Raw genomic sequence first — 24,397 nt, 5'->3', positions numbered from 1 at the left:
TCTACTATTTCTTTCCTATGGTTGATTGATGTGGCAGGTTCTTGGGGCTCTTGAGGAGACAAACATACAAGCAAATATATTTGTTAAATTGCTGTTTTGATCTTTTTTGGCAAATGCATTATTAGAAGCTACACCAATGGCAAGCAACCCATAGGCACCACAATGGGGCTGAGTAATAGCCTATCATAGTTGTGTAGTTTTGTACCTCATTGGTAAAATTATTGCCAAATGTCTTATGCAGGAAGACTCTCACAGGAGGGAAAAAACCACAGGAAAACCAAATAAAGTTTAGTTTTCATTTAATTTTCCATTAATTATCAATATATAGTGAAACACACAGCCTCAGAGCCCAAAAGACACCTCTTCAAATGTCCTGTTTGTCTGACCAGCAGTCTAAAAGGCAAAGATATTTGATTTCCAATCATATAATACAGAAAAAAATACACTAACTGCATCCAATCAAAAACAGAAATTCTTTTCTGCCCATTACTACTAATGTATTTGAAACAAGAAATTTAGATATTTAGGTGTTATAAATGTTGTAGATTATGTTTATCCCAACTATGTGACATAAAGATGTATGGGTATGTATAATTTTCAAGCCTCAAGGGCTTTCATGTCAAAGGAAGATTGTTTCAATTCAGCTGCGGTCCATCAGGATACTGCCAAGAATTCTCAGAAAAAAATGTGGGCATTGGAAAAAGGGATCTTACTATCTTGATGGAACTGTAAAACTGAGCTTCTGAGGTAAAAATCTGGAAGGTTCAGATTTGAGCCTGATGGAAGTGAAAACTAGAAAAACTCCCTTCCCTTTTCATCTGTGAACCCAAAAGCATTTCCTGATGAGAGCACATAATTGCACGCATTTAGAAAATAGGCTCAGTGAAACCAGTGCTACTGTCCAACACACTCAGAGGTTATGTAGTCTGAACTGGTTTTGTTTAAAGGTCCCATATTATGAAGCTTTTTCAATAAGTTATATAGGTCTATGATTTCCATAAAACATGTTTTTGAAGCTGTTAGCTGGAAAAAGCTTTTAGGAAAAGATTCTCACCTCCTCTATTTCCCTCTGTTTCAGTCCCTTTCGGAATGTGCTGTTTCTGGTGTCTGTAGCTTTAAATGCAAATGAGCTGCTGCTGCCCCACCCATGTTACCGTGGCTTAGACTCACGTGTGAGAGTAGCGGACATGGTGGCAATTAACAGACGGAGTGCTTCAGTAGTTCAACCGTACAAGTTCGAACCTGAATCGGATCCTGAAGGGAGGGACGGCTCCTACAGAACCTCAGACTCAGAGAATTCAGCAGGACGCTTCTGAAAGGTTAGTCAAAAAGCATCTTTCTATTTTTTTTTTCTCTTCAATACAAGCGCCGCCTGTACGTGGGGCAGCTTGAGATGCCCGTAGTTCAGATGGTCAATGCTCACGCTAGGAAGCACCAATCCTAACATGTAACATACCAGAATGACATGGAGAAACTCAGCTAAAAGACTCAACCAAGCATTGCCACCCAAACGAAACATAATTCATACCTCAAGAAATTATGAGGAGGGGGTTTCTAAAGTGGGGGGGGGGCGCTCTTCATGTGATATACTGTCTCTGGGGGTAACTTCCTTCTGGATCATCATTGGTGTTTCGATGGTGAACTTGGGTGCTGCCCCTCAAATCTCTTGACTCTGGTCAATAGAGGTGTCGATCATCAAATTCAACCACTGGGTAGCTGAGACATTGACCTGACCCTAATTGCGCTGTTAGTTTCAGCACTCCATCATTCAAATCTAAAATGTGGGTGCTATTATTGGAAATACTGGTAAGCAAAGTTTCTTGTTTCTTTAGCTTTATACATGCATGATTTTTTTATTTGTTTGTATCAGTGCATATGTGGAAAGTGTGCAACAATGCAGTCAGAGCCTGAGAAAATATGCTGCCAGGAGGTGCCACAGGTCACATTGTCTTTACCTACACTTATGATCGCAGTGTATGATTACAGATAACATGCCACTGCAGATACTCACCTTATGTTATGCATAATACGTTACAAGACAGCTGCAGCAACTGGGTGAAAGGCCTCCATGCATGTTCGACCATCCAGGAACCTGTTTGCCTGAATGTGTTCTCGCTGCAGAACACACACAACATTTACAGGGCTGACTACGGTCCTTTACAGCTATGGGGGATAGAGCAGTGAGTTTCATCTATAATAACCTACTTAACTTCACTGTTCATACACCATAATAAACTAAATATAGTCAGCCAATGCCACAAATTCAGATCGTGTTTTTCCTTGAACATAAAGCCAAGTTTTTCCGAAGCAAATACTGTATATTACACATTTATTCACATGAAACATTTTACAGATACACAATAAATATTTATTGACCGCACTCATTAATATTTGCACATGGAAATACAGTACAAGTGAAAGATTCACTGAATCCAAATTAGAAAAATGTGAATACAGATGTTGACATTATAGAACCTGTTGACTAACATAATGTTCAATTTTCTCAGTCGTTACAGGTATTTAGCCTATAGGAGTTTTGTGAGCTGGTGCTGGGGCTTCCTTGGGCAGAAGATTTGTGTAGTCATCCATCATGCGTAGTACTTCAGATGCGTTGGGAGCTTCCTGATGCCCAGGGAAGATACGGAGGATTCAAACCGCCCCCCCCCTCAACTGAATTTTGACATGTAGCTGGCGATGACCTCCTCCTTGTCTGGATGCTCATATTGTGAAGACACGTCCAGCGGGATGTTTATCTTCAGAATCTCAGCTCTGCACAATGATGGGTCGACAAAGACCTTCTCCATGATCATGTCCATCAAATCACCAATATACCCTGTGCAATACACAGACACACACACACACACAAAAGCAAATCACTACTATCATTTAGTAGATTATTCAACAACTGTTAATATAGTGACATTCTGCATTTTGAATTGTGTAGTTTCTCAGGTATCCAAGTATGTTTTTTGATTTATTTATTGTGTTGAAAGTACCAAGTTGCAGTACTTTATGTCATGTACAATATATATGATTGTTTTTTGAGTGACAAAAAAAAAAAAAAAAAAAAAGAAGAAGAAGTTTGGAAGTTTCGTGGAGTTTGGAAAGCTCACTTTGAAAAGAGGATCCCCTGATGATGTTGTGGCTTGTCCTCTATCAGCATTCTCGCAGGACACAGTAGCGTGGACAGCTGTAAGAAAAATATATTGTTATACTAAAACATGACAGCACTGTTACATTATAAATTCATGCACTGAAGGCTGCAAGAGCTCACTGCTACACTTGATCAACAGCAGGTAACTGTAATGATGCAGTGGCCTATATAAAAAGAGAGAAGTGACATCAACCTTATCTTACATGAATAGCTATGCCAACAGCTACATACAGCATAAAAAAGGATCGCTCATAAATTAACTCCAAGAAGAAACTCATTGCACAGAATGGTTGGCTTGGAGTGTAAATAGTGCTGTGATGTAGCAGTTTCAACCATACACTCGTTTTGCCCTCGGCTTTTCTAACATTCTCCAGTTTAGAAAACATTTCCAAATGCATTATTTTCTCAAATTCCCGAAGCTTAGACCCTGCGGAGTGTCTGTGTATGTGTCACTTGACCGACTGGGTCGCTGGGTTTGCATATGGAGACCATGCTGATTGCTAACTAGAAGCTAGCGGTTAGCATTAGCTTGTGCTACATGGCAAAAGACGTTACAATACGCAAGAGTTTGTGCTACTCTACAAAAGAAACACACAGCTAATTTGTATACTTACATGTCCCTCCTCTGCAGGTATTCCATGCAAAGCTGGAAGTGACTTCTCCCTTAGAAAAAGCCTCCCGGCTAATCCTGCCTTGTACCGAGGTTGGAGAAAAAGTCCTGGAAATCCTGGAAGCTGCAGGCAGGGTGCTTTCAGAAATCTGTATCTCACTCAAAAAAGCACGGACGGTCTTATTTGACACTTTGTATGCGTGTGGTAGCACCAGAGACCCAAAACAACATCCCAAATCCCAGAAAAAGTGTTTTCATAACATGAGACCTTTAAGAATTCAGCAACACATAGTCCAATCAGGGTGACTGTACAGTTAACACACACAGTGATCAATCAGCATTAAGCTGATTGGCATTTATCAAATAATATACATGACGGAGTACTGAGCCAAGGCTGAGCAAACAGAGAGGGTGCTGTTCATTTAAGCAATACATCACAACAGGCCGTGATATACGCGTCGGGCCGAAGAACGCCCCTTAGCTGTGGTATAATGAGTGTATATCACGGACTGGAGTGATGTATTGCTTTTGTAAAACAGTTACCAATAATGGCAATATGAAAGATGAATACACAATAATTTTCAGTTTTTATTTAAACAGAAACACATATTATCTGATAAAATAGCCCCACTGTGAAAAAAATAGTCCCACCTCTCTGTACGTTAGCTCTGCATGTCGTCTATTCCTCGCCTTTTTTTCGGGAGAAAGTCACTGCTCAATCAACTCTACCATTGCTAACCCTATCTGGAGGTGAAAGTTAACCTTAAACATGTGAATTCAACTAATTTAGTCTATTTGTTAACGTTGTCAAAACACTGCAGCAACTTTTTGCTACCTACTGTAACAGTTTGTTGTCATGGATACATTGTTGCTTCTCTGACAATCAGCCCCGTAATGTAAACATGCGAGGCCCCCCGCAGTTAACTATGAGTGAGTGGTCCGGAAGAATCCACCCAAAACCCCAATGAATGAGAGTTTTTTTTAATAGTTTTAGCTTTGAGTGATCACTGACTTTATTAAGCCAATTATACGTGACATTGCGGCAGGCACCTGGAGACGCAGCAGCGGCATCTGAATATCATGACTTTAAAAGCACCAAATTACTTGCCTTAACGAATTTCGTTAGTACATAATGTGAAGATTTGCAAAATATCATTTCCATGAGGCTGTTCAATCAGACAGTAATAGATCACCCTATAGAGCCCCAAGTGTCATAGTCGCTGTGAAGGTGCTGATCCTGTGACTGTCATTATACGGGAGCTGTCCGTGGCACTCTGCTATTTGACTCCTAATTACTCATTGACGCACAGTGCAGGATTTTTTGTCTCTGTTAACGCCTTGAAAAAATAAACATCAAAACCGGCTACTTTTTGCTGCGTACTGTAACAGTTGGTTGTTGTCATGGAAACATTGTTGCTTCCCTGAAGCGAAGTGATATGCTGTGATATGCTGATATAAGGCTTATTAGAATAGTAGCTGTGGTATACGCTCATTATATCACAGTTAACAGCCAATCAGATTGCCAGATTTCACCTTCCGTTTTATAATAATATATAACTACTCTGAGTTTCAGAGACATACTATTGGTGAGAGGAGCCATGTCATCAGCTCAGAGAACATGTAGAAACACACAGGGACCAAGTTTCAGGACTGAAAAAAAAAAAAAAAATAGATTTAGGGCTGCAACTGATCTTCATTTTCACTTATTTCGGTCCTCCAGGGCATGCGAAAAAAAAAAGCATTGGCCATAAAAGGCGATGCAATCCTGAGAACCATTACTCACTCAGAAAAACTTCAGCTATTCCCTCTGCTTTTTCCTTTTCTCTATGGAATTGCCAGTCTGCTGTAATCAAAACCGCATTTATTCAAGCTACATCAAATTCAGGTCCTTGCCCTGACCGAAACCTGTTTGGTGACATGGTGTGTACCACACTCAACATGGACCAGAGGAAGCAAAGGAAAGAGTTGTCTCAGGAGATTAGAAAGAAAATTCTAGACAAGCATGTTTAAGGTAAAGGCTACAAGACCATCTCCAAGCAGCTTGATGTTCCTGTGACTACAGTTGCACATATTATTCAGAAATTTAAGATCCATGGGACTGTAACCAACCTCCCTGGACATAGCCGCAGGAGGAAAATTGATGACAAATCAAAGAGTCGGATAATACGAATGGTAACACAAGAGCCCAGAAAAACTTCCAAAGAGATTAAAGGTGAACTTCAAGCTCACGGAACATCAATGTCAGATCGCAGCATCCGTCGTTGTTTGAGCCAAAGTGGACTTAATGGGAGACGACCAAGGAGGACACCATTGTTGAAAACATATCATAAAAAAGCCAGACTGGAATTTGCCAAACTACATGTTGACAAGCCACAAAGCTTCTGGGAGAATGTCCTATGAACAGATGAGACAAAAATGGAACTTTTTGCCAAGGCACATCAGCTCTATGTTCACAGATGGAAAAATGAAGCATATCAAGAAAAGAACACTGTCCCTACTGTGAAACATGGAGGAGGCTCTGTTATGTTCTGGGGCTGCTTTGCTGCATCTGGCACAGGGTGTCTTGAATGTGTGCAGGGTACAATGAAATCTCAAGACTATCAAGGGATTCTAGAGAGAAATGTGCTGGCCAGTGTCAGAAAGCTTGGTCTCAGTCGCAGGTCATGGGTCTTGCAACAGGACAATGACCCAAACCACACAGCTAAAAACACCCAAGAATGGCTAAGAGGAAAACATTGGACTATTCTAAAGTGGCCTTCTATGAGCCCTGACCTAAATCCTACTGAGCATCTTTGGAAGGAGCTGAAACATGCTGTCTGGAAAAGGCACCCTTCAAACCTGAGACAACTGGAGCAGTTTGCTCATGAGGAGTGGGCCAAAATACCTGCTGAGAGGTGCAGAAGTCTCATTGACAGTTACAGGAATCGTTTGATTGCAGTGATTGCCTCAAAAGGTTGTGCAACAAAATATTAAGTTAAGGGTACCATCATTTTTGTCCAGGCCTGTTTCATGAGTTTATTTTTTTAAATAATTCTGTTGAAGCATGGTTGAAAAGCAATGTCTGACTTTCATTGGTTAAATTTCATAGAATTTTTATTTATTATCACTTTTGTCAGATTCAAGTTATTTCTGTGACCATTGTGAGTTTTTCTTTCATTAACCGAAGGGTACCAACAATTTTGTCCACGTATGTATTGGTCGTATATCACCCAACTGGTCTACTAGGGAACTTTATAGCTGAACTGGACATGCTACTCTCAACCATTCCTGAAGATGGCACCCCACTGTTTGTCATGGGTGACATGAATATTCATCTTAACAAACCCCATGTGGTCGACGTCCTTTCGCTGCTGTCCCCACTCCTCCCACACACAAAGCAGGCAATACTCTCAACTTAATTGCAATGTGAAACTACTGCACGGCTAAGCTAGCTGTCGCCCCACTACATGTATCAGACCACATTTTTTACTAAATTCTCTGTATCCTTACCAGAGCATCTTCAAGCTCCACCGCAAATGGTCTCCTTCAGGCAAAGCCTCTGGTCCCTCACACCAGCTCAACTCTCCAATGAGGTCTCGGCAACCATACCACTTCACAGTGTTTTCTCTTCACTCCCTGTGAATGACGCGACAGACACACTCTACTCTTCGCTAGCCACCTCTCTAAACAATCTATGTCCACTCTCATCCAAACTTGCTCATAAAACCCCCACCAGTACATGGCTCACTGGGGTCATCAGAGAGCAACGGGCGGTGCTCAGAGCAGCCAAAAGAAAATGGAGCAAAACCAGAGATCCCTCCTGTCTGCATTCTCCTCCCACCTGAAAAGTGCCCTTATTATCAGGAGGAAATGAGTAGTGGCAAAGACACTCAGAAACTATTTTCTGCTTTTAACTCACTACTCAACCCCCAATCGCCTCCATCCTCAACTTTGCTCACAGCTGATCACTTTGTTTCCTTCTTCACTGATAAGGTTTCAACCATCAGCAGCCAGTTTTCTGAGCCTGACCAACTCAGTAGGATACCACCAGCTAACAGAGCCTCACTCTCCTCATTTTCCCATGTCACACAGGAGCAAGTTTCCAACCTTCTGCTCGACTCTCATCCCACTACCTGTCCACTGGACCCCTTACCCTCCAACCTCCTGCAGGCCATCTCACCCATGCTTATCCCTGCTGTCACTCACATGATCAACTCCTCACTTACAACATGCTACCAGACGCTCTTTGTGAGAACTTTGCAGACCACTTCAGAACCAAAATCAGATCCAGTCTTTTATCCCAACAAGTTTTATCTGTTAACACACCTGAACTGTTGTCCTTGCCTGAGGAAACACTGGAGAGTTTTGCCCTGGTTGATGCAAGGACACTTCGTCGAGTTTTCTCCCAAGTAAACCCAACAACCTGCCTTTTAGATCCAATTCCCACATCACTTAAAATCATTTTATGGATTCTTTGAGGAACAGCTTTTAAACATTATGAATTGCTCTCTTCAAACGGGTGTCTCCCCCACCACCTTTAAAACAGCTGTGGTGAAGGCCCTTCTGAAGAAAAGCACTCTAGACCCCAACGTTTTAAATAACTACCAACCTGTATCCAACTTACCCTTTTTAAGTAAAAGTTTTTAAACGACATCAGGTGGAACTTAGATAACAAGAAACTCACAGTCTTGGTTCTACTGGATCTAAGCACCGCCTTTGATACAGTAGACCATCACATTTTATTAAATAGACTCAGACACCTGGTCGGCCTCTCTGGTACTGTTTTTAATTGGTTCCACTCTTATCTCACAGACTGATGTTTTTATGTAAGTATGGATACCTGTTCCTCAGGAACCCATGAAGTTAGGTGTGGGGTTCCCCAAGGCTCAATTTTAGGTCCATTTCCTTTTAATGTTTACATGCTTCTTCTGGGGGACGTGATCAGGAGACACGGCATCAGTTTCCATAGCTATGCTGATGATACACAGCTGTGCATTGCTGTGTCTCCTGATGACACAGGGCCTATAGATACCCTTTTTAACTGCATTTTAGATATCAAGGCATGGATGGCACGGAATTTCCTACAGCTCAACCAGGACAAAACAGAGGTTTTAGTTATAGGTCCTGAAGGCCAGACTGAGAAACTTTTACCAAAACTACAAGATTTTAAACCAACACAATCTGTAAAAAACCTGGGCGTGATTTTTGACTCCGAGCTGACTTTTATCCCACACATCAAAAATATAACAAAAATAGGCTTTTATCACCTTAAGAACATAGCCAAAGTCCGCCCGTTTCTCTCTCAGGCCAGCACAGAGGTGCTAATGCATGCTTATATTTCCTGTCGTTTAGATTACTGTAATGCCCTGCTCTCTGGTCCTCCCAAATAGAGTACTGCAAACCTCCAATTACATCAAAATTCGGCCGCTCGCGTGCTGACGAAGACCACAGGGCGGGCCCACGTTACACCCGTTTTACAGTCGCTGCATTGGCTCCCTGTCCGCTTCAGGATCGATTTTAAGGTTCTTTTACTAGTTTTTAAATGTCTTAACAGCCTTGCGTCCTCCTTATCTGACCTGCTTTTACCGTATCAACCCTCGCGGACCCTGAGGTCCTCCGGCATCGGCCTTTTATCCATACCAAAAGCCAGAACTAAAACCCATGGTGAGGCGGCATTTAGCCACTATGCTCCACACCTGTGGAACAGCCTGCTGGAGAGCCTCAGGTTTTCAGAGACTGTTGGTATTTTTAAAAGAAGGTTAAAGACACATCTTTTTAATCAGGCTTTTAACTGACCTTTAAATTCTTCTTACGTTCTTTTCATTTATCTTATGTTGATGCTTTTTATTTTGCTGTTTTATATTCTGTAGTATTTTATCATAATTAATCCACTTTATTTATTATTTTATGTATTTTCTTCCTTTAACTGTTTAATTTATTTTCGTTATCTTATATCATTTGCATGTGTGCATTTGTACATATGGGGGGGTGGGAGGGATGGGTTTTCTCTGTTTTTATGTCTTCCTTTATAATGTTTTTAACTGTTGTAAAGCACTTTGTGTTGCATTTTATCTTGCATGAAAAGTGCTATATAAATAAAGTTTGATTTGATTTTGATTTGAACGGGTGTGTTCCCTACTACTTTTAAACAAGCCCAGTTAACCCCACTGCTAAAGAAACCTACACTGGACCCAGCTCAGGTTGAAAATTACAGGCCGGTTTCACTCCTCTCTTTCCTTTCCAAGACTCTTGAGCGCACAATCTTTAATCTGGTCTCTGAATCCCTTTCTGATAATAACCTGCATGATCCCAGCCAATCCGGTCTCTAACGCGGGCACTCTACGGAGACTGCGCTTTTATCTGTAGTGGACACATTACGATCAACTAGGGCTACTGGTCAATCCTCTGTTCTACTATTGCTCGATCTATCAGGTGCCTTTGACACAGTTAACCACCAAATCCTCCTCTCCACACTCGCTGAGCTCAGCTTCTCAGGATCTGCTCTCCACTGGTTTGAGTCCTACCTCTCAGGGAGATCCTTTGTAGTATCTTGGAGGGGAAAAGTGTCTACATCCCACTGCTTGTCCACAGGGGTATCTCAAGGGTCAGTGCTTGGACCCCTTCTCTTCTCAATAAACACCACCACACTTGGTGCAGTCATCTGCTCACATGGCTTCTCACACCATTCATATGCTGACAATACTCAGCTTGTCCTTTCGTACCCGCCAGTTGACCCCACTGTCTCGGCTCCAGCAAAATCTGCTAGAAACTTTGGCATCATGATTGATGACCAAGTAACTTTCAAAGAGCATGTGACCTCTGTTGCTCGGTCATGCCGATTTGCCCTGCACAACATCAGGAAGATCAGACCCTACCTGTCTGAGCATGCAACACAACTTCTAGTACAAGCACTGGTACTATCATGCCTCGACTACTGTAATTCCTTACGGGCAGGGCTCCCAGCATGCTTGTTAAAACCTTTGCAGATGATACAGAATGCGGCGGCTTGCCTGGTATTTAACCAGCCCAAATGAGCGAATGTTACTCCTCTGTTCATATCTCTCCACTGACTCCCAGTTGCTGCCCGCATCAAGTTTAAGTCCTTGATGCTTGCCTACAAAATTGTCACCAAAACTGCTTCGACCTACCTGAACTCCCTCATTCAGGTTTATACTCCCTCCCGCTCACTACCCTCTGCCCAGGAACAGCGCCTGGTGTTTCCACCTCCTAAAGGCCCCAGGGCCCGTATTCACAAAGTTTCTTAGAGTCCTCTAAGAGAGCTCCAACTTAGCCTTAAAATTCTTAGCAAGGAATCTTAGCTTAAGAGTGATTCAGGAAGTGTCTGAGAGCAACTCTGAGCAAGGAGGATACAGAAACTTTTATCTTAGAGATGTGGTTGACCCCGTTGCTAGGTATGACACAGTCTTCTAAAAGCTGTGATTGGTTGTTACAAAAAAGGAAAAAGACAAAAAAAAAAAAAAAAAGCTCTCCGCACTCCTAGTAATGAATGGACAGTAAAATCAACCGATCATATAACTTGGACTGTAATAAGAAATGTGTAATTGTGACATTAATTTTATGTCATGATGATGAAATTCAACAAAATTAAATTGATTTGCTTATTGTTATGTTTGCTGTCCATGCTGGTAATTTTACTACTTAATGTATTTGATATTAATGGTGGATGCAGACTCAGCTGTCTGCAATTCCTGTGATCGCCGGCGTCCTTATAAAAAGCGGTTTGAAAGTGGACACAAGAGCCGTGCCTGCTGTTGGCACAGCTCATGGATGAAAATAAAACAATATTAAGAGGGAAATTGGGTCCCGGGATCACAACCCAAGGGAAGAGGCAGAATTGGGAACACAATGCCCAGCAGATCAATGTGTCGTTCCCTCTCCTTTTACACACGAGCAACGAGTGTGAGAAGCGCTGGTATGTGCTGCAGTCCCAAGCGAGAGCAGAGATTGATTGTGACAGACCCAAGTCATCACTGCTACACTGTTGCATTTTACCCGTGGCCAGCTATCGCAATGTTGTGATGACTTTCATCTCAGGTGTTATTGTGTTACTGCGCTGGGTGGGACAAGTAAGCTCATCCCTGATGAGGTCAACCACAAATGTTATCCCTGCCCTGTTATCCCGGAACGGAGAATATCTCTCCTTCCTCTCGGTCTTTCCACCATCTTGTCTGTTTAAGACACTCTTAGGTTTCTTAAAAGTCCTCGTCCCTCCTCCCAACAGTTCCTAACAGCTTCACCTTAGGAGCTCTCGTAAGGCCTTAGATGCTTTGTGAATAACTTTTATCTTACCAAGGGAAAATTCTAAGAAAAATCTTGTAACAGATTTACAGCTTGGGTGCTTAATACCTGCTCTGATGGCATAAACGGACATGTACTTCTGGGCCACCCTCGACATCAGAGGAAAGCAACTGAAGTTTAATTTCCACGAGAGAAGAGGATCTTCATCTCCATCTGAAATGCTGCCAAACTGCAACAATTACATTTTTTGGGGACCAACTTGCATCTGTTTTTTCTAAGTCTTTTTTGACAGATTATTTTTTGAGAGGGTAATTTTCTGACAAATTGCATTGTTTGCAAGAAGTTCTTTCATTGCATCTCCAACCACACTGACAGTTGTGCTAAACTACTACACTTAAGACGGTTATTATGTATATGCGCACACTGTGCAGCAGGATTTTTTCATGACCGTAATGAAACGGACACCGCTGCTATTTTCAAATACCCGGGATACCGCATTACTGCCCACCCCTAATCTGGAAAGCTGCATCTTGAGCTTCTCCATGTCCACTATGTGTCTGAGTCCTCCCTGACGCGCTAGTCAGCAGATGATGTGTTGTAAGATCTGCCACTTTTACGCACATGCCAAATGGTGTGCCTCTACTTCCATCATCATGGATTAGTGGGCTTCATGTGGACCATTATGGTGAGTAATCAACGTCGAACAATTCTGGAGTGGCAATACTGTGTGGAAGGAGTGTAATACCAAGTATGTAATATCAATAACACATTCACTATATGTGTAATAGTGTCTGGTGTCTTTACATTTGGCTATTTAAGGTTTTTATACCAAACACAATGTAAAATTATGCCAGTCTGGAAATGATAAGGTTGACTATAATTACACTTAGTAATTGAACTGATATATGTGCACAAATACAGTACCAATTATAGGTCAAAAAAGCTAAATTTGGCTGAATTGTAAAATCCTAAGAGCCATTTTGGGAGGTGAAAGAGTGGCTCTTATTTCTGAGCTGAGCCAAATGACTTCACTCTCTAAAAAGAGCTGGAATTCCCATCACTACTTCATGTAGAGACTGGCCATGTAAGACAGCTGACATGGTTTCACCTTCTCTCTTAAATGCTGTTTTTTATTCCGCACACAAATTCCCTCACTTTTGTGTGCACAACACAATGAATGCTTTTGAGGAGAGACTGTCAGTGTGTGTCGTTATCGCCATTTGTGCGATTCATCATGTTGAAGAAAGCAGGACAGATTGCTGTGATAAGATTGACTAAACTATCTCATGAAGACAGTCACAATGAAACATGAAGTCTAGCCTGCTGAACATGTGATATCCTTCTGAAACTGAACCAACAGCTTCAGAAAGACACTCTTTCCTGCAAGTTTATATTGGAAGCATCTTGCTGACAGTGCCGAGTGAGTAATTAGGGCAGCACTCACAACAATACTGATCACTTTGGTGTTAGCACAATACATTGGAACAGCCATGCTTCGCCATTAAGACTGTACTTCCAGTCGGTGCGAGGAGAAATTTGAACAAGAACAGACCCAGTGTCAAATATCAGATGTAGAAACAACAACAACAACAACAACGCTACTACGACTTCTGAAATCAGAAGTCTTTATAGCTGTTCTGAAGCTTTTCTAAAAGGAGCTTTAAATTTGAGCCCAGTCGAATAATACAATTTTAACCAATTCCTCAACTACTCTTAATTGTATTCAAGAGGACATTTTCACTTGAACTGTCTTGTTTCTTTAAATCAATATGACTATTTTATGTTCTTTATGGCATAATTTAACAGTTCCTGAAAAATTGGTTTTCTCCATGATTTAACTTCTGACCTTGCTGTAGTGATGAAGAGGTATCATCAAGCTGTGCAACATACTTGAGAGTGTCAGCCAGAGGGCAGTGAAGCAGTGTTTGTCAGGTTGTTCTTAAATTGTGGTTAAGTTTGGTTCTTAAAAGTCTGCTCCTGTAGAGCTCCTGCTCTAACAGTCCTTTCAGTCATTTTGACAGTCTGCCATTTGACAATGATGCAATTTGTTTTCAGCCTTTTCTGGGAAACCGTTCCACCTTGATAGATAAAAACTCTTCTTGACTATGATGAGTCACCAATGTGATGATAACAATAATAAGGTAGGCTAGATGATTCATCTGCCAGGAGGTCTGTTTTGCAGTTCTGTTATTTTACTCTCATCAGTCACAACACTTCCAGTTATGCACACACAAACACAATCTATTTACTAGTTTAATTTTTTCACAAAAGATATTACAGACAACGACAATGTACTTAGACCTGAAATGTCTGTCCACTCCCCAGGCTAGAAAAACACTATGATGCCAACTAAGCAGAGTGAAAAAGAAATGGTAGGCTGGTGGATGGGGTCCTCATCAAGAGGTTTATGCCCAAGAATTTCAGGAATGTGATGTATGCAGCTTGGAGAAGAGCATGGACGACTGATCACACTTTATGCAATGGAACCCAGATGGGGCCCTGCCTGTCCTTCCCCTTTTGTTTATGTGTACTGAGTGACAGAGGAGGTTTCACTGCAGCAACTATGGGACTGCAGTTGTGGAAGAAAACCAGAGTCATTATACTTTTCAGAAAAATGAAGAAGACAGTTCCTCCAAATAGAAAAGAGGAATCTGAACCTCAAAATCCAGATTTCTGTCAGGTGAATGTATCCAGCTCTAAGCTGTGTCTATGACACTTTATATGGATGGATAACAAGAGACAAAAGTTGACAGAGTGGCTACTGTAACTGTAATACTTTTGATGGACACTTGTGTTTTTGAAGGAACTTTCCAGTGTTTCTGTCTTAAGCCATGTTTGCAAATCAAGTATACTTCTGTATCAAAGCATTCCATGGTGTTTTGTGTTGTTTAACATACTGTCTTTGTTTCCACGTATTTCCATATTCTTTTAAAGTTCTGATCTTCAAAATTGACACGGATGGGTTGATAGGATAAGGATGTCAGTAACACTCAGCGGTGATTTGTTAGCATCAGAGCTTAACAAATCTGTTAATCTTGTCAATCGAACTCAAGTATATATATCCCTGGATCCGACAATGATGTGTGTTCTGGGTACAAAAGCTGGCCAGTTTATCCTCTCTGACTAATAAACCAGCGCCTCTATGCAGCATAATTCAAGTACAGCAAAAAGTTAAGCAAATCAGAACAGTACCATTAGGGGTTGCACATTTGGTTAAAAAATTGCAGTAATAAGCTACACTGAGGGTGTAAAGTAATGTTATAAAATAGTGGCAACTTTGATTACCACACAGTACACACAGTATCTTTATCTTTTGAATCGTGACTTTGACAATTTTTCTAACTGCACTAGGATGAAGATGACTTGGGCACCATCCTCTAATCTCTGTGTCCAGTGACCAAAGAGTTAATTTCTCAAAATGTCAGTTCTACTCCTGAAAGTTCAGTTCCACAGTTACTTTACACACACTTGAGTTTAAATGAGATAACTACAAACAGGCAATTCTACTGTATCACATCAGTCTTCTATTTCTGTCCCAGTCTCTATTTGTGGTTCTGGTTACAATGCAGGGACGGACTGACCATCTGGCATAGCGGGCATTTTCCCGGTGGGCTGACATGCTATTTGGGCTGACAGTCTGCCACTTGTTTTTTTTTTTTAAATGTTGGTCTGACTGGCCCATAATACCAGACAGTTGATCAGCGGCCCAATTGACATTGGGCTGGCCTAATCACATCGTTAAACACCAACCTCTGTCGCTTTGGTCCTGCCAGCATAATGCATTCGGCAAAAAAAAAGCCAGCACAAGAGTTTGTTCATAACCACCGACCAGCCCTCGACACACACTGGTCTGCGGCCCGTAGGTTATTTTCTTCACTGACACGTGACGGGGTTCACCTCACCCAATCACATCATGAAACACTTCCCCTCTTTTGCATCGGTAACGTAATCTGTTAGGATCTTTGAAAATGGAGAGAAAACGAAAAGGAGGTGCAGAGAAACTACGAGACAAGAAGAAGCTGGCTCTTCAAGCCAACGCTGCCAAATGCGCAAAAATTTCTGATATGTTTGCCACGGCAGGGCCTTCATCAGCTCCTGCGGCCGATGACAGTGACAGTGGTGGTGATATTTAACAGGGACATGCAGTAAAACCTGCGGTAAGCTGGACTGCTTTCAGAACACTTGTAATGAGTAAAGCAACCCAACCCCTTGGTAAATCTGATAATGATAAAACATCAATAACATATTTTTGGCTAATGTTCTATGGCCAGGTTAGTTTGTATTCTAGTTAGTTTGTAATACCTGTATACGCAGGTCTTTATAAGACATTGTGTATGTAGCCATCAGCCTCTTGCTCTACTCTGCGATGGCCCGCTGCTGCTGCATTTACTCAGTGTTTGCGTAACCTATTGGTGTGGGCGGCTGTCTTCAAAGAACCAGGCAGGAGACATAGGGGGCAGCATTCTAATTTCATTATTAGACTATTATTGTTTGTGGGGTGAGTAGTACGCTAGCCCAAGGCTAAGCTACATTTTGGCCCTGGGAAAATGTGTTAGGCAGTTTTTATGTAGGTGGTTAGAGACAATGTACAGAAATGAAAGAATACCACACTTTTTAAAGTCATATCATCAGTCTATTGCCTATGTTGTGCCAATGCAGCTGTGTGCCTCTTTACAAGAGAATCCATTAAGTCTAGGCATATTTGTAAGTGTAAATCCATCACTCACCAACATGAAAAGTGAGTCATCAGGCAGCATTCTGATTTTGTTGTTCAGCTATTAATTGTTTAACTAGTAGTAGGCCTAGGCTAAGCTACTTTTTAGGCCTGGAAAAAATGAGTTTGGGGAAGTTTTTATGTAGCCTAGGATTAGGCTGACTAAAGACAATGTCCGCTCTCACTGATTCCCGTTAACTCATTGCATGACTTAAGGTACGTGGTTTAAAAGAGTTGCACAGTTGGTATACACATTCACCGAAAAGACTGAAAAGGTCTATGTTATCGAATGTGGTGGGCCAGTCTGGTCCAAAATGACAGGGCCGATTTTTTGTCCCAGTCCGCCCCTGTTACAATGCCACAGGAATTTTGATTTTAAAATATAGCCTGATGCAGCTTTACAAGCAGAGATAAGCAGGTGAACAGCAGCAGAAGCCTTCAGTTAGTTGGAAGAATATTTGCAGATAACTCTCCTGACATGCTTGTCATGAGTGCAAGTGCCATAGTCGTTTGTTTTGTATATTTGGCTATTTAAAAACTTTCCATTGTTGAGGACTAATTTCCAATCCATAGTTTATAAAAGACAACTACTGACTCAAATTTTGCTAGAAGACTCCCTCCCAGAGACTAGACTCCATCAGTTGAGCTACTTGAGAGCATGCCTAAGCCAGCTGTTAGCCCTTCACATACAGGAATGGAATCAAATAATTTAATCAGCTGACTCTCAATGACTTTCCAAATGTTATTGGGTCTTATGTACCAAATTCTGATAATAAAAGGAGTCATTTCCGGGAGGTTGTGACTGCTCCTTTTCCAGTGATTGTGCATGGGAAAAATGCTTTCGGGGCCAGTGAGTGTCACCTGATGAATGTGGGAGTGCAATACCCTGTGCAGCCACTGAGCAAATATCATTGCACAGCCCAGCTCTGTGTCAAAGTACAGACATACCTCAGAGTCTTTGTCACGGTTAGAGAAGCGCCAGGGAAACTTTGAGACAAGCTAGTTTTGACCAGAAAAAACTGTTTTATACATATGTGTATTGCTGGAAAAATCACCTGTATTAACATCATATACCCACAAAACTTTCTGTTACTTTGTGTCCAGCATGAAGGGAAATGATTTAGTATGGAGTTCCTCCAAAAGATCTACTAGGAGAGACATGAAACTTGTCCAAGTTTTCTAACCATCACAGTGTACATCATACTGTCTGTCTTCGGTTCTTGTCAAGGTTACACATATTTGTAACCTGGTTAAGGTGAAGTGATGTAGTTGGTTAACCAATTACATCACTTCACTTCTCTTTTGCAGTGAAAGTTCATATGCTGTTACTTGTGGTAGATTACCACCAGTGATGGAAAAAACTTTGAAAAATAACTCAAATCACAGCATGCTTTAAAATGGTGAGCAGTGATGTAAAGTACATGTAATCTAATGATTGAAAACATGCAAAATCTGTGTGGCAGTCCTTTTATTGACTCTGATTCACATTATGTAATGTACGTGATGAACATGAAAGCATGTTTATGTACAATTATATACTGAGCAGATGATAGCAGGGTTGAACACTTGATGGTGTGTCCTTCAGGTATTTCCTACAACCCCAACACCCAGGAGTTATCTATAATATCTCTCTCACACACCATTCCTGTTCAAGTACAAGTTTCTTCATTTTAACCAAAGAAACTAGCCTGTTTTGCAGTGCACCCTCCAAGTGCACTGCTTGCCTTAATTGCTATTTTAATGATAGAAAGCGTTTATAATCACACTGCTGCTACGTGGCAATCTGATTCTAGAACAGCACAACGTACCAAAACATAGAGTGAGTGAATGAGTGGATATGCACAGGCCAGGGAGCAGCCACACAGCCTCCTGGAGGCTGGATGTTTCTAAACTCTTGACAAGGCAAACATTACACATTAGTACATCATCAAAGCAGTTCGTTTAACAGTTTTTACGTATGACGACATTTTAAAAGCGTTCCTGAAATCCGGTCGATAAATAAAGAGGAACGAAAGTGTGTTTCCCATCATCGAGGGCAAATCGTCCTAACGGCAAACTGTCTTCAGGCTCTTCGCTTCGTACACGGTTGGCAGTCGTACAGAGAGTTTTGAGAACCCCGTCAAAATGTAGGAGCCGGACTTAATTTGTTGCAGACTACACCCAATCCCCCAGGTAGATCTCAGTCCTCCGCTGAGATCCCGTCTGCTAAGCTCGGCACACATTCCTTTCTCCTGCCTTTGTTGATCGGTCTCATTAGTGAACTTCTGTACCAGCGAAGTGAAAAGAAGCTGCAGAAATTCGTAAACGTAAGAAAGTTTTGACAGCGTCTGCTATGAAGCTAACGGTCCTAAAACAGTCGCTCTGATGAACAGAGTGGTGTACGGCGTGTTGCTTTGTCAATGGGAGAAAGACCGAGACGTAATAGCCTGTGGTTATGAGAACAGGACGGACACAGCTGTGTTGGCGAAGCCTCTCAGAGCCTTTTAAAGCGTCTGAAAGATGTTTTCCCTCTGAGACACATAGGTACAGACAAGAGTGGAACACTTACTTTGCTCCTTACTTCAGCAGACAATCCGTAGGCTGGCCCCTTGTTAAAATGTGCCATTTTCTTGGTTTTGCACGTAAACCCAAAAGATTATCCTTAGCTACAGAATAGCACAGAGAAGGCGGTGAGAAAGTCCTTTCAAGCGGCGGGTGCTTCGGTCCCCTGGAACAGCCAGACAAGGTGGAAAGTTTTCCGTAAGCTTTGCAGAGAAAAGCACCAGAGTCTCACTCCACCATCTGCAGGACAGGCTCAGATTGCACACACAAAAAAAAAAAAAAAAAAAAAAAAAAAAAAGAGAGAGAGAGAGAGAGAGAGAGAGAGAAACTCCTCAAACGATTGGTGTAGCCACAACAGCCAATCAGAGCAGCTGTCGGAGACTCCCTCGCTCGGTCCTTTCAAAGTATGTGTCATACTACAGTCATTGGTGAATATTAATACAGATGTCTGCAGTAACAGTAACTGATGCAGATACTGATTCGTGACAACATCGATAAGCCTCCATGAACTGACATCAATGGAACTGCGGTGGCCTGTAAACTTCAGTGACTCCAACGACTGCTTCATTTCAGTGACGTCACGCTCAATGCCATTATTGTCTTAAATCTATTAACAAACACATATTGCATTGAAATCAGTGAAATGACTCAAAACTCAAATCTCAGGGTTTTGCTCACTTCTGCAGAGTGGGGAAGACTTTGCACAGTTTCTTTAGCAATCTAAGTCAGTAGGATTCAAAATGATTCAAAATTCTAATTATATGTTTAAATTTGCATTGTATGACCACTGTGAGGTCCTTGCCCATTGATAGCATATTTAATCATTTTGAAACTTGGTTCCTCCTACAGGTAAAGTACTATAATTATCCATGATAATGGGTAAATGGATTCAGGGGTGTTTTAGAATTCGCAGCTGTGGATGTTTAAGGGTTCTGATGTTGTTAGGAGGTACTATCAATTTACTGAAGAATGTGAAAAGTATCATGGTTCAGATTCTGAAGTGCAGTGAAACCTTTCATATAAAATACTCTGAAAAGCAGGCTCGTGGCTCAGACCACAAACTAGAAATGGGGTGAGAGCAGCATTCTGTCACTCTAGTTAAACTGTGAATTCTGTTTTTGAAATTGCAAAATTGAGATTAGGTGCAGCAACTTTTCTGTTTACTGACTGTGTGGCATCACTAAACTTAAACATCACTGAACTTAAACATCAGTACTCACTGCGTACTTTAAAGTATTCATGAGCAATCGATGTTGACAAAATTATTTTGTCATTTTGTAATCAAGAAACTAATATGCCATTCAGGGTAAGCTGCCCAATGTCAGGTTATTTATTATTACTCCTATTAATAATAGAGTCTTTAAAGAGGGTCCCTTACATATGTATACTGTAAATATATACACTGAACAAAAATATGAACGCAACACTTTTGTTTTTGCTCCCATTTTTCATGAGCTGAATTCAAAGATCTAAAACATTTTCTATATACGCAAAAAAAACCAAAAAACATTTCTCTCAAATATTGTTCACAAATCTGTCTAAATCTGTGTTAGTGAGCACTTTTTGCCGAGATAATCCATCCCACCTCACAGGTGTGGCATATCCAGATGCTGATTAGACAGCATGAATATTGCACAGGTGTGCCCTAGGCTGGCCACAATAAAAGGCCACTCTGAAATGAGCAGTTTTGCTTTACTGGGGGGGGGGGTCTGGGGGGGTCAGAAAACCAGTCATTATCTGGTGTGATCTCCATTTGCCGCATGCAGTGCAACACACCTCCTTCGCATAGAGCTGATCAGGTTGTTGATTGTGGCCTGTGGAATGTTGGTCTACTCCTCTTCAATGGCTGTACAAAGTTGCTGGATATTGGCAGGAACTGGAACACGCTGTTGTATACGCCAATCCAGAGCATCCCAAACATGCTCAATGGGTGACATGTCCGGTGAGTATGCTGGCCATGCAAGAACTGGGATGTTTTCAGCTTCCAGGAATTGTGTACAGATCCTTGCAACATGGGGCCATGCATTATCATGCTGCAACATGAGGTGATGGTCGTGGATGAATGGCACAACAATGGGTCTCAGGATCTCGTCACAGTATCTCTGTGCATTCAAAATGCCATCAATAAAATGCACCTGTGTTCGTTGTCCATAAGCCCACCGCCACCTTGGGCCACTCGATCCACAATGTTGACATCAGCAAACGGCTCACCTACACGATGCCACACACGCTGTCTGCCATCTGCCCTGAACAGTGAAAATCGGGATTCATCCGTGAAGAGAACACCTCTCCAACGTGCTGGACGCCATCAAATGTGAGCATTTGCCCACTCAAGTTGGTTACGATGATGAACTGCAGTCAGGTCGAGACCTCGATGAGGACGACGAGCATGCAGATGAGCCTCCCTGAGACGGTTTCTGACAGTTTGTGCAGAAATTCTTTGGTTATGCAGACCGATTGTTGCAGCAGCTGTCCGGGTGGCTGGTCTCAGATGATCTTGGAGGTGAACATGCTTGATGTGGAGGTCCTGGGCTGGTGTGGTTACACGTGGTCTGCAGTTGTGAGGCCAGTTGGATGTACTGTCAAATTGTCTGAAACACCTTTGGAGACGGCTTATGGTAGAGAAATGAACATTCAATTCACGGGCAACAGCTCTGGTGGACATTCCTGCAGTCAGCATGCCAAAAAAAACTTGCGACGTCTGTGGCATTGTGCTGTGTGATAAAACTGAACCTTTTATTGTGGCCAGCCTAAGGCACACCTGTGCAATACTCATGCTGTCTAATCAGCATCTTGATATGCCACACCTGTGAGTTGGGATGTTTTATCTCAGCAAAGGAGAAGTGCTCACTAACACAGATTTAGACAGATTTGTAAACAATATTTGAGAGAGAATGGTCTTTTGTGTATATAGAAAATGTATTAGAACTTTGAGTTTAACTCATGAAAAATGGGAGCAAAACAGAAGTGTTGCATTTATATTTTTGTTCAGTGTAGTTTGCAGCTCTGTTATGTGACATTATCTTGCTCTGCCTATGAGTTGTTTTATGGGTCACAGACTCATCTCTCTTCCAGTGTTCACTCAATCAGTAACTTTACCAGTGTCACAATCCAGTCCACTGTAATCATTCTCTACCAGCTAAAAAGAGGATCAGTTTTGCTGTGTGGCCTGTTGTGTGTTTTGACAGATATTCAGAAATCAAGTCTATTTTGTACCTTCTCCTTCCTCCTCCTCCATTTTGGTTCAGCAAATAATCTTAGAGCTCTTCCTGCCCAGTGCTCTATCCAGGAACAGGAAACACAGCACAGAGAAAGAAAAACAGAGCAGTGACAATGCCACCAACACCATAAAACCAGCATTTGAAAAGCTACCCCCCTTGATCTCACCCAGTCAAAAGTAGTGCAATAGTTATTTATTGCATCCCTTGGTTAATTTAGGCAAAAAGTTATTTTTGTCAATTGATGTTAAAATTTGGCAGCAGTAGATTATTCTGTTCTACTGGATCGCCTTGAAAAGTGGGTTGCACCAGTGATACTGCTCTAAACTGGTTTTAATTTTATTTATCAAACAGAACTTTTGCAGTCGAGGTCAGTGATGCCTCCTCTTCTGTCGCCCATCTGACCTGTGGTGTTCCCCAAGGCTCCACCCATGGCCCTGTTGTTCTGTGTACATGCTGCCATAGGACACATTATACATAAACACACTATTCAGTACCATTGTTATGTGAATGAAACACATTTGTGTCCCATTAAAAATGACTTCAAAAGTCTTCTCCCAGCTAAATGAAAACAAATCTGAAATTATTTGTTTTGGTCCTCCAAAGTCTATCCCAATTTCACAAAAACATCTCAGCTCCCTGTCTACAAATATCAAACCTGCAGTGTAAAACCTGGATCTAATATTCAACAGTGACCTTTCATTTGAAAAACAAGTTACACAAGTTACTCACTTCATCTTCGCTTTTGCTTTGCTCCACATGGAACTCTCTCCTAAATTGTCTTTAAAACTGGACTGTGAAGATATAATTTTGCCAGAATTTAGAGACAACAATGGATTTTCTGGTAGACCAAGATGGCGCCACGGACGGCTGCCTCCGTGTGTTGGTGCACGTTGTTTTGTTTTGTTTTGTTTTGTTTTGTTTTGTTTTGTGTTTTAAACCTGTTTTTTTTTTGTGATGGTACCCAGAGCTCTTTCACCAGAGAAGAGCTCATGAACATCAGGGGAGCAACACCAGAGGATTTATTTTCTAAATTTCTGCTCCCAACAGTGGAAATTTTGGACATACTGGTCAAAGGTGCGCTGACCCTTGCGCACGCAGTGAAACGCCAGAGGAGAAGAAAACAGGCCGGCGCGCTCGTGCGCCTTCGCCAGCGCGGATTACGCACGGCGTTACCGGGAATATTTCTCTCTAATGTGCATTCACTGCCCAACAAACTGGAGGAATTGCAACTGCTGTTGGGTAAAAACAGGGACTTTTCTTCATATGCGGTTTTGTGTTTCATCGAGACGTGGCTCTGTGGATGAATACCGGACTCTGCGCTGGAGCTGGCTGGCTTCCAACTGAACTTCCTGTCAGACTTCCCGTCTGACAGGAAACAGTGCGTGAAGCTGGGGAAACACATCTCCGACGCTAAGACCATCAGCACCGGTTCCCCCCAGGGCTGTGTTCTTTCTCCTCTGCTCTTCTCCCTGTACACAAACAGCTGCACCTCCAGTCACCAGTCTGTCAAGCTCCTGAAGTTTGCGAACGACACCACCCTCATCGGACTCATCTCTGATGGTGACGAGTCTGCCGACAGGTGGGAGGTTAACCATCTGGTGACCTGGTGCAACCAGAACAACCTGGAGCTCTACGCTCTAAAGGCAGTGGAGATGGTTGTGGACAACAGGAAGAACTCAGCCTCACCTCCTCACCTGCCCCCATCACCCTCTGTGACTCCACTATTGACACTGTGGAGTCTTTCTGCTTCCTGGGAACTATCATCTCCCAGGACCTCAAGTGGGAGCCGAACACCCCCCCCCAGACTTCACACTCCACCTCTGCCTCATCTTGTCACATTGACATAGATACAACTCTATGCGTTTCTGAAAATAAAAAAGACTATGTTTCCAGAAAAAACAAACAAACGGAAAACAGAC

General features: G+C 42.0%; 1 protein-coding gene across 1 annotated transcript in view; it reads right to left on the bottom strand.

Moving 5' to 3' along the window:
• The window catches only part of cnn3a (calponin 3, acidic a), a 31,659-nt gene extending 12,149 nt beyond the window's left edge, over positions 1–19,510 (bottom strand). Inside the window, exon 1 of the mRNA XM_076721464.1 lies at positions 19,265–19,510. Within this exon, the coding sequence (XP_076577579.1) occupies positions 19,265–19,321 (57 nt within the window). The 5' untranslated portion in view covers positions 19,322–19,510. The remainder of the gene's footprint in view (positions 1–19,264) is intronic.
• Between the last annotated feature and the right edge of the window lie 4,887 nt (positions 19,511–24,397).

Source organism: Chaetodon auriga, chromosome 21, assembly GCF_051107435.1.
Source record: "Chaetodon auriga isolate fChaAug3 chromosome 21, fChaAug3.hap1, whole genome shotgun sequence".
Lineage (NCBI taxonomy): Eukaryota > Metazoa > Chordata > Actinopteri > Chaetodontiformes > Chaetodontidae > Chaetodon > Chaetodon auriga.
This window is presented reverse-complemented; position numbering and strand designations above follow the sequence as displayed.